At 37.1% G+C, this 11,820-nt stretch overlaps 1 protein-coding gene across 1 annotated transcript; it reads right to left on the bottom strand.

Moving 5' to 3' along the window:
* Window positions 1-1,326: 1,326 nt before the first annotated feature.
* Window positions 1,327-4,779, bottom strand: LOC134472999 (putative uncharacterized protein ZNRD1-AS1; the record flags this gene model as incomplete). Its single annotated transcript, XM_063236088.1, has 3 exons — window positions 4,601-4,779; window positions 3,351-3,426; window positions 1,327-2,100 (listed from the first exon to the last, which is right to left on the bottom strand). Coding segments are annotated over exons 1-3 (1,029 nt in total), but the record flags the coding sequence as incomplete, so codon positions are not given.
* Window positions 4,780-11,820: the final 7,041 nt, after the last annotated feature.

Genomic DNA, 11,820 nt, shown 5'->3' with positions numbered 1-11,820 from the left:
CTTAAAAAATAGTTAATTGTGATTGAATGTGATGGTACATTTGTGTAATCCCAGAACTCTGGGGTGCTGAGGCAGGAGAAGCACAAGTTGGAGCCCAGCCAGGGCAACTTAAGAGACTTAGCAAGACCTCCTCTCAAAAAAATATTAGAGGAGGGCTGGGAGTTTAGCTCAGCGGTATAAGTGCCTGCTTGGCAAGCGCAAGGTCATGAGTTCAATCCCTGGAACCAAAAAAACAAACAGAAGATAACCTTGGTTCAATCCCCAGTACCAACAGAAAAAAAGTTAAGTGTAACCTTCAACGAGCAATATATTATCCTACCTAATCTCAAAGAATCACTTGAGGTCTCCTGTACATCCTCAAACCATGGCAAAGTGACACCTCCTTTTCCATCAGTCTTCTGAGTGCTATACCACTTTTACCAATTCCTTTCCAAACAGAGTTGATTGAGTAAATTCTGAGTATCTGACATGTGAAATACCTGCTTTTGTGGAGCATGGTGGCCCATTCCTGTAGGCTCAGCACTTTAGAGGCTGAGGCAGGAGGAATGCTTTGAGTTCGAGGCCCCCTGGATTGTATGGTGAGACCTTGTCTCAAAAAACAAACAAAGGAGAAATATCTGCCTTTTTTCTGATTTCCACTGTCTTAGTCTCTTGATCCATATACAGTTATTTCCTGAACAGCTCAAAACTTTAATACCTAAACTAATTGAAAATGTTAGATATATGTAACCAACTGTTTATTAGACAGCATATAGGCTATTTTAAACCTTCATAAAACTGCCTCCCACTCCAGTCTTTTAATTCCTATACTGGCACATTATTTCTTTGGACAGAAACCCCTGCAACCCTTTAAACCCCGTGTGTTCATCAGTTGCTAATTTTCTGGTGAAATTCAGGGCCTTCAGAATCAGGTCACTTGCCCATACTTTTTGGATCACGTCCTTCTAAATTCTAGCATTTTCTTTTTGTTAAATAGATTAATTGAGATATAATTTACTCACTTAGTACAATTCAGTATTTTAAAATTAATTCATAGGTTGTGTAGCTGTCTCCAAAATTTTTGTCGCCTTACCCTGTATTCATTAACTGTCACTCCCCTTTCTTCTTCTATCTCTTAACTCTAACTAGTGACAAACCTACTTTTCTGTCTACAAATTTGCCTGCTTTGGATATTTTCCATAAATGAAATCACACAAATTGTTTTAACACCACACATCTGGAGTTGCTTTTTCTTTTTGTCTACTTTCTACAATTTTATTGCACTAATTACTATAAAATATGCTTAAAAAGAAATACAATAGTAAAATAACTTAAAAGTTTATATTTTTCTAGTTTACTTCTCAGGAATGGCGGTATACTTAAGAACTCCCTGGGGAATGGTTTTTGAATTTTAGCCTCTTTTGATTTTTCCCTCAGGATATTCACTTCCATGAGTGCTTTCTGGTAAGGCTGGAATATAGGATAAGCTGTGATCCTTTCATACTCTTTCACCTTCTTCACCGCTTGAGATTTTGGGAGAGGAGGAGCACAGCTAGAGAGTTTCCAAACATCTTTTTGATTATTTCTCTGCTCCGTAAGTTTTCTCCCTCGAATCATTCGATCTTGATGTCCCGTCATCTGCTCCTGGGCCCATGCCACCTTGTGCTTTTTGGTTTCAGTTTTGTGTGTTTTCTGAATAGTTCCATTCTTTTCATCCTCCAGTGGCAACGTTTTCGGGGAAAGTATTTCACTTGGAGTTCTTTGAGAAAGTAGTCGATATTTGTGGTCTCTGAGGCCTTTAGCTCTTTCCATTTGGTGTATGTGTTTTTGTATGTGATTCAGTTCCCTCTTAGACACTAGGTACTCCCAATTTTTAGCATCTTCTGATTTTTTACTTTGTGATCTCTTCTCATCTTCATGTATTTTAATTTCTGGAACTGTTTTGTAGTCCTGTGCTGTTTTCATTGTGATTTCTTGATACCGTTGATGGTAGTATGCCTCTGCTTTAGCAAACCAGAAGTCATAAGACATGGCCTTAAGTTTATCAAGTGCTTCATTCTCCTTTTGAAACTGTTGGGCTAGTAGTTTTCTCACTCCTGAAGAATGGATGTCACCTAAACTCTTATCAAAGGGTAATTAGAACTTTTAAAGTTGGGTATCCTGAATTTAGATCCATGGTACAGATCTCAAAGGGGTTATTAGTCCTGCCTGATACTCCTACACTCTGCCCCAGTTGGGGTCTCTTAACCAAGTACTGTAGTCACATCTTTCTCTGTACCTCCCCTACCCGCAGCGTTCCCTCCTGGGACTTTGCTTTGGATGTCCTTGAGAAAACAAGCACTCGGGAGCACCCTCTTCCTAGTCAGGCTGCCCTAACTTTGCCAGTTCTTCCACCTATGCTTGTTGAGCTTCAGGAATTCCAAGTTTCCTTTGCTGCATCACCAAACTTCCCCTCTATTAAATCACTCCTATCAGCACGAAAGTGTGCATACTACACTATATATACAATCTTTTTAAATGAAAGAACTCTTCCTCTAGGGGATGCCTTTACCGTTCATTCTTTTTGCTCCCGGCTTCACAGTGTACTCTGAGTGCTTATCTGTAACCCCTCTCTAACTTCTCTCTGTTTTCCCGATTCCCTTCCATTTGGCTTTCATTGTCCACTGCTCTGAGATTGCTCTTGTCTAGGTCATGAGTGGTCTCCAGTAGGAAGTACGGTGGTCCTATTGCGATTACTATCAGTGAGACCTCAAGTAGCATTTAACAGATAACCACGTTCTCTCTTTTTTGAAAGTTCTCCCTTTTTCCAAGCTACCCCTGAGATCATGTGACTAAGGTCATCCTGGGCCCCTCAGACTATCTTAGCCATTTGCTGAGTCCCCTCACATGACTGAATATCCTGATTCTCTTTCTCTTGCTACTTTTTCTCCATCTGCCTCTGCTGCAGCTACACTAACATCTCTTTCTCAAAAATGGTATTCTCTTTGCCATATGAGTGTTTTCACATGTTCTTCCTTCATCTGCCCCAAACATCAGCAGCACTGTGGTATTCAGGTTTCTAATGTTTAGATTTCAGCTCATGTATCGTTTCTTTACGTGTTCCACATGCTTTTCGGACAGAAATTCTTTCATGACACCCCAATTTGTGATAACTTTGTTTAATGCCCGTCACTAGATTAAGGGCTTACGAGGACATAGTGTGTTTATTTTATTCACTGCTATACCGACATCAGTCCAGGTGCTTTGAGAATCAAATGCCAGACTAAACAGGATACTTTGTCTTGAAACACTTGGACCCTTTTGACTTCTATAATAAACTTTCTATGACCTTAATGATGAATCTGAAGTTCATAGAAAATGTATTTTCTCACCTTAATCTTCTTTTCTAGTGGGGAAAAGGGACCTGCTGCAATCCAAGGATCTTTAGTATTTCTAGCCCAGTTCAATCTGGAATGTCAAAAAGAGGAATGCCAGGATTTGGAGAAAGACATTAGGAAACATGTTACAGAATGAACTGCTCCAGGAGGTTGACTTGGGACCCACTTGCCACACAATACAAGGTATTTCTTTGTGCCAACAGGATAGGACTCTGTTTATCTCCTTCCTTTCCCCGAAGCAAGGAAGAAATGTGCTCTGGTGCAAGAGCTACGTTGCCTTTGAGGTTGCAACTATGGGAAGCACATTTATTTTATTTTATTATTTTATCTTTTTTAGCACATTTATTTTAATACTGGCAAGAGAAGATGGAACCGCTGCTTCAAATATCACAGACCATTGCTTTTGTATACTGTTAATGAAAGAACCCAGTTTTTTTTTTTTTTTTTTTTTTTTTTTGTCTTTCTCATTTTTATCGGTACCAGGGATCGAACTCACGACCGCCTGCTTGCAAGGCAGGTGCTTATGCCGCTGAGCTAAATCCCCAGCCCCAAAAGAACCCAGTTTTGATGAGAAAAGTTTTGAAAGGTGTTAAATTCACTTTAAGTTCAGTTATATGTAAAGATATTAGTAAAAATTTCTAGCAGCTCTTTAAGTATGTTCCATGATTCTTGTCAAAGGCTTACATTTTAAATGGAAAGTGAAGTGATTAGCTAAGTTTTTTGAAAATTTAATACAGATAAATGCAGTGAGACTTTGTCCCTTACCATTGAGCAGAGTCACATTTAGGGGTCTTAGAGATCTCATGTTTCTTAACCTGATTAGTGACGAAATAGTTCTGTATTTAACAACCAAAAGAGAAGATTTTGTAACATAGAACATGGAACTATTTGTCTTTTAAGTAAAGCGGATTTCTTAATATGATGAATCTGATTTCATGTATCTCTTTTCTAAGAGTTCCTTATTTATAGCAACAGTTTTTTGAGATTACTGTAGATGCTGTGCTATAAGCTTAAAGTGGATTATTAATATTTAAAACCTTAGGAAGTACTTATTATTCCTCATTTCATGGCAAAGAGAGTAGAGGCCAGGGGTTAGCAGTTGTCAGTGGGTCCAGGGCTGGTTTCAGTGGCAGCTGTGACCTCTGTGATTCTGGTTCCCATCATTTTCATCCATGTGCTACATTTGTTCCCAGATACGAACATTCTGTGGCTTATACCCAAAATGGAAGGAAAAGAATACTCACTGGTTTTCTGTACTCAGACCCAACCACTCTGTCTCTGTGGAAGGCTGTGAGGGTTGGGTCTGCGTGGCTCCTATCTCCTTCGAGAGTCTCCCACTGTCCCCTGTCCCCACAACCTCTTTGGTCACTCGCATTGTTCTTGTAGCCTTGCATTTATCTTCTAGGTCTTTGGCTTCAGCCATCGCCTGGTCAGTTGCCAGTTTCATGTACAGCATCTTTGCTATTCACTCTTCCTCTGAGTTCTTCTCATGAACTGTTGCCCCAATGCTTTAATCTTCCATTCCCCATTCTGCAAAGTACCGACTTCCAACCATTAAAGTTTCTGGCCTTCATTTACACGTTCAGCTACCTACTTGTGAGTTTTGAGGATATCTTGGGTTGATTTCTAAGGTAACGAGAGCAGTCACAAGCTTTCTGTGTGTCATCACTGCCCTAGATAGAGACTACTATGAGGCGGAATGTGAAGACATAGTCTGTTGGCAGGGAATGCACCGCCCACCTGCTGGGCTGAATGACCATTTAAAGAAATTAGAGAGGTGGTTTCCAAGGCATGGCACCCATTGAAGTGCAGTCAGAGAAAGCTTTGAAGGCATTGAGGGCATCTTTTGGGTGTTTGTTATTGAATTACTGAATTCTGTCTCTAGAAACAGAACCAGTAGAAGGTGTTGCAGTGGGTCTCGTATGCAAACTCAAAAATGGGCAGAGGCTGGAAGAATATGCTGATGGCCTAGTCATGTGTTCTGATTACTCCTTAGTTGATGTCACTCAGAAAATAATGCCATCACAAAGGTTTTAAACTTCAGTACGGGTTAATATATTTTTAGTGTCACAGAAATAGGAAATATTCTAGTGTTGAAATACAAACTAATGAAAATATTCTTTGTGTTTACTTCAAGGTATGTTTTACCATTTGTGTAAGTTATATCATGTAGTGTACTAGTATGTAAGGACTATCACGTAGTCCACTGAGATGTCTCTAGCTCTTCAGTTCTTTTTTTTTTTTTGTTTTTGTCTTTTTTCATTTTTATCGGTACCAGGGTTCGAACTCACGGCTGCCTGCTTTCAAGGCAGGCGCTTATGCCGCTGAGCTAAATCCCCAGCCCTCTTCAGTTCTTTTTTAAAAAATATTAAGGGTTGAGGATGTAGCTCAGCAGCACAGTTCCTGCCTGGCAAGTGCAAGCTCCTGAGTTTGATTCCTGGTACAAAAAAAAAAAAAAAAAAAATTAAAAATTGTATTAGTACATGGTTTCAGTGCATAATGATTACATTCATAGGGAATTGGTACATGAACATAACATACCTTGATTCTTTTGATTTCCTTTTATCCTCCTTTTTTCCAGCATTTATTTAGCTTACAGTCCTTATGCAGTTAGTTACCACACATACAAATTAACAGCCAGACTAAAAGGCTAAAAGTCATAAGACACATAAGACAATTGGTATACTTTTAAAAATAATGTTCCTCCTTAGAAAGCAAATGTGATCTGAGTCCGGTGGCACATGCCTGTAATCCCAGCAATCTGGAAAGCTAAAGCAAGAGGATCACAAGTTCAAGTCCTGCCTGGGCAATTTACCAGGACCCTGTGTCAAAATAAGAAAGAGCTCAGTACAAAGGCCCTGGATTCACTCTCTAGTACCAAAAAGCCCGAAACAACACACCCACACACAAAAATATAAAAAGAAGAAAATACGGTGGTTAATTTTACAAACTGGTTTCTTTTTAGGAATAAAATCTATCCCTCTCCAAATTTGCTGTTTGCAAAGAAGTGTTTGAAAGTGTCAAAAAAAAAATTTTTTTTTGGTACCAGGGATCAAACTCACAACTGTGCATTTGCAGGGCAGGCGCTTATGCCACTGAGCTAAATCCCCAGCCCTCAAAAATATTTTTACATGGAGTAGAAATAAAGTTATAAAAGTAAAATATATGCTTTAAGAAATTAGTGAGTTTGAAGTATCAAGAGATCAAAATGGCTTTGTCTATTTTCATATCAAACACTGAATTAAATTTCAATCTACATTTTAGTGTTCACTTACTCCGCAATCCAAACATGATATCATTTAAAAATTGATAAAAAGCCATGCCTCTAAGATGTCAAAGTCATTATGATACTGATTCAGACAAAATCTTGGTATACCTATGACCTGACAATGGTATATTAACACAAGTCATTTACTCTCTGCCTAAGAGCCAGAGACTGTGTGAAGTACTTCGTGGTTTTGTTTTACTACAAGGGAAAACATTGATAGAAGCCTCACTGTCTTGGCCTTTTGGCTAAGATCAAGCGTAGAGTAATAGCTTTTTTAAATAAATAAATAAAAATAGGTATATCTTAGTGCCAAACAGCTTAAGCAAGTTACATATATTAAAGCTTACCTATAAAAAAATCACATGGACCTAAAAGTTTTTATTTAAATACCATGTTGTAAGTTGTTTTTCTTTTCTGACAAGAGAAACTAGAAGGGGAAAAGAATTCAAAACAGCCAAATAAATACCCAAACTTTTTGATGGTAAATCTGCCTGAAACAAACTACGCAAAACTAGAGTTTTCTCTTACACAATTGACTGATGACTTGTTTTTCTCAAAACAGATGGTTTGGATTGTATAAAGAAACTAACTTTGATAACAAGTATTTTATCATACTCCTAAATTTTATCCTTTCATAGAAAGTCATGAAATATGTTTATTTAGATATGAGAAGTCCCAGCTTGTATAGGAGATACTGATGGTTCCTGAATGCAAAGTACTGTTAACGACTTTTCATGTAAACTGAACTTGACCTGAACTGCAGCGTATCACAGAGTCACTTCTGGCACTGGGATGACTGCGTTTGTACGGCTCTCTGTGCTTTCTATTTGGTTTCATTGATCTGTTTGTTTTCCAGTGCTATGTTGTCTTGGTTAATGTAGTTTTACAGTAAGTCTTGAAGTCAGATAGTGTAAATTCTTCAGTTTTGTTCTTCTGTATTGTCTCAGTTATTCTGGGTCTTAGGGGTTTTCATTTAAACTTTGGAATTATTTTTGTTGAAACCCATAAAAAATAGCTCCTGTGGTTTTGACTATAATTTCACTGAATGCAGAGACTGAGTTGAAAAGAACTGACATCTTCTATTCATTTTCCTTCAATCAATATAGAATATCTCTCAATTTGTATGGAACTTTATTTCATTTGAGGTTTATAGTTCTCATACAGTAAGTCATATCGTACATATTTTGTACCATTTCTACTTAAATCTCTGTTTTTGTGCCAATGCAAGTGTCACCAAAGTGTAGTATCAAATGTGAGTGGTTGTGTTAGCTACATCTTTCTTGCTGCTGAGACAAAATATCTGATACCCAAAGATAAAGGGGGAAAGATTTATTGTAGTTTGCAGTCTGTAAAGGTTGGAGTTCTCAGTTACCTGGCTCCAGGACAGGGTGGCATGGCAGAGGGGCATCGCAGAGGGGAAACAGCTTACAGCAGGCAGAAAGCAGCAAGTGACAGTAGCAGCCCTCTTTCAATCCCTGTATTCTGTCTGTCCTTTGTAGCCTGGGTATCTGTGTATCTATAGAGATGTTCCTATTTTTTTTTTTCCTATTTCTTTATTGGCCTTTGAATGTTCATGGGTGCAGTAGTGATTGTTCCACTTCATTTCTGGTATTGGTAGTTTTTCTTCTATTGATCTTGATATTTATCAATTTAATTGATCTTTTAAAGAATCAGATTTTGGTTTCATTGACTTTACCTTTTGATTTCTTATTTTTAATTTCATTGATTTTTTTTGGTCTAGATTTTATTATTTCTTTTTATGATTTGGAATTTAATTTGTGCTTTTTCTTGTTTCCTAAGGTAGAAGCTTAGAATATTGATTTTAAATCATTTGTAATAAAGTCATTTATGTATTTATTTACGTCTTTTTGAAGCAAGGTCTAATTTTGCAGTTCAGGTTGGCCTTGAGCTCACTTTGTAACCCAGACTGCTCTCAAACTCACAATGATCTTCCTACCTCAGCCTCATGAGTGCTGGGACTTCAGGCGTGTGCCACCACACCCAGCTGTAATAAAGTCATTTAAGACTATACATTTTCCCATAAACACTACTTTTGGTTCATCCCACAAACTTTAATTTTATTTGGTTCAATGTATTTCTAATTTCTCTTTTTGTATGTAAGTACCAGGAATCAAGCTCAGGACCTTATGCTTCCCAGGCAAGTGCTGTGCCACTGAGCTGTACGCCAGGCCCAAGTCCTCTTTGACTTACATGTTACTTAGAAGTGTGTTAATTTCCAAGAGTCTGACATTCTCCAGCTATCTTTCTAACTGATGTTAGTGCAATTTCACTGTAGTCTGGAAGCAAGCATTATGTGATTTTTACTCTTTTAAAAAGATTTTTTACTCCAGGAAAAAAAGAGAAACTTTTTACAGCCTAGAATGTGGCCTCTTTTGGTGTATGTTCTGTGTGGGGCTGAGAAGAATGAAGAATTTTACAGATGTCAATTAATTCAGTTGATTGATGGTGCTGTTTGTAACTTTACTGATTTTCGTCTTGCTGGATCTGTCAACTACTGGTGGGGAGGTGTTTAAGTCTCCAACTATAAATAGTGGATTAATCTATTTCTCCTTGCAGTTTTATCACTATATACCTGAAATATCCTGCCACTCTGTTACTTTTTTATTTTTAAAAAGCAAAATAGAAAAAAGGGCAGAAATAATACAGAATTTCAAAAAATAACAAGAAATCAGCACTAGTTAATATATTACATATTGTTATCTTAGAAGTAGTTGTTCAAGTTACAAAATCTAAGCATAAAAATGGACAGACAAATAATGACAGAACAAAGTATTCTTTTTGATGAACTAATAGAATTAGTGTGGTTATCTATCTTGCACACTTATACATTCATACAGTTATATGTGTATACCTATAAGTTATTCTTTCCTTGAGCACTTTTTCTGCTTCATTATTGCAATGTCTATTGTACATTTTGAATCTTATTACTCTTTCAGATTTTAATTATTAATTATAATTGATTATTAATTATTATTTTACACTACAGAGGCAATACAATATTTACAAATGTGAGTCTGATTTATTTCACTTAGGATAGTTTCAAGTTGCTTCCATTTATCTATAAAAGCCTCAAGAGCCTTTTTTATAGCCTTTTATATATTCCATTGTTTAAAAGTATCACATCTCTTTGATCCAATCTGCAGTTGATGGACATTTTGATTGTTTCCAAGATTTAGCTATTACAAATTGTGCTGCTATAAACATGGGTGCTCATATATCATTGTGACATATTTTCAATTTTTCTGGGAAAATATCCAGAAGGGGAATAGCTAGATTGAATGGAACCTCCAATCCTAGTTTTTTGAGGAATCTCCATACTGGTTTACACAGTGGCTATACCAGTCTACACTCCCACCAACGGTGGAGCAGTGTTCCTTTTCCCCCACAGCCCCGCTAACATTTGTTATCTGTCAATTTCTTGATGGCAGCCGTTCTTTCTAGAGTGAGATGGAATCTCAATGCTGTTTTCATTTGCATTTCTTGAATGACCAGTGATGGTGAATCTTTCTTCCTGTATTTATTTGTCATTTGTATATCTTCATCTGAGAAATGCATATTCATCTCAGATACCCATTTTTGGAGTGGGAATTTGGTGTTTTTCAATTCTTTGTATGTTCTGGATATAAGTCCTTTGTCTTGGGGACAGCTGGCTAAAATTCTTTCCCATTCTGTGGGTTTTCTTTTCACTTTGTTGGTGGTTTCTTTTGAGGTACAAAAACTTTTTAATAAGATGAGATCCCAGTTGTGGTTCTTTGAAGTAGTTCCCAAGTGGTTCGTGTTTTGTTCATGAACTCTTGACCTACCCCTATGTTTCCAGGATTTCTGCCTACCTTGTCTTCCAATAGATCTAGTGTTTCTGTTTTAATATTTAGATCTCTGACACACTTTGACTTTAGTTTAGTGCATGGTGATAGACATGGGTCTATTTTCAGTGTTCACTATGTGGAAAGCCAATTTTTCCAGCACTATTTATTAAAGAGGATTTTTTCCAGTGAACCTGTTTAGCCTCTTTGTCAAATATAAGGTGGCTGAGTGTCTTTGTAGTTGTGTTTGCATCTTCTAATCCGTTCCATTGATCTTCAGGTCAGTTTCTTTGCCAGTACCACGCTGATTTTATCACTGTAGCTTTGTAGTATAGTTTCAGGTCAGGAATTGAGATGCCTCCTGCATTGCTTTTGTTTCCCAGAATTGCCCTTGCTATTCTAGGTTTTCTTCTGTTTCCAAATAAATTTTAGAAATGTTTTCTTTTGCCACTCTGTTCTTAAGTGCAGACCTATTGATTGTTGTATCTTGGGGAACTGACCTTTGTACTTTTGTACATTATGTCATGACTTTTTTTTTTTTTGAGAGACAAGGTCTTCCTATATGGTGCAGCCTGGCTTCAAACTTTCAATCCTCTTGCCTTACTCTCCTAAGTGGGTGCTACCACATCCTGCCATAATGCCTCTGTTTATCCTTCATTTATGTTTTATATGAAATTAATATAGTTAGCCTAAGTTTATTTTGATTAGTGTCATCATGGTATCTTCATACCCTTTTTCATCTGTTTGTCTTTTTATGTTTACAGTGGTTGTTTTTTTGTAGACAGTATGTAATTGGGTCTTGTTTCTTTAATCCACATTGAAAGAACAGTTCTGTCTTTTTAACTAGTATATGAGATTGCTGCAATTTAAAGTGATTATTGATATAATTGGATTAATAGCTTTCATTTGGCTGACATAGTTGGATCATATAGTTGGGATTCATAGCTATTGTTTTCTATAAGTTGGTCTTGTTCTTTCACTCTTGTTTTTTGGCCTTTTCTCCTTTTAAAGATTTAATATGATTTTCTGTATTTTCTCTTTTAGCTATCAGCTATACTGTTTTTTACTCTCTAAAAGGTGGTCAAGGGCCTGAGGAATTAGCTCAGTAGCACCAGCGCCTGCCTGGCAAACATAAAGTCGTGAGTTCAAACCTGGCTACCAATAAATAAATAAATAAATGAAAATAAATAAAATGATTGCCATTGGGTTTACTATACATTTAGAATGAATTGAAGTGCTGTTTCAAACAACACTACATGAAGTCATAGGTAGTGCAAGTGTCTTGTGACAGTATTTTCAGTTCTTCCCTCCCATTCCTTATAACACTGCTACTATTTATTTCCGTAAGCTGTAATTGCCATTCTACCTATCC

The sequence above is a fragment of the Cavia porcellus genome, unplaced genomic scaffold, assembly GCF_034190915.1.
Source record: "Cavia porcellus strain 051 isolate PalLab524CR breed Dunkin Hartley unplaced genomic scaffold, mCavPor4.1 scaffold_2, whole genome shotgun sequence".
Classification (NCBI taxonomy): Eukaryota; Metazoa; Chordata; class Mammalia; order Rodentia; family Caviidae; genus Cavia; species Cavia porcellus.
Note: the sequence above shows the minus strand (reverse complement) of the source record. Positions and strands in the feature narration are given on the sequence as shown.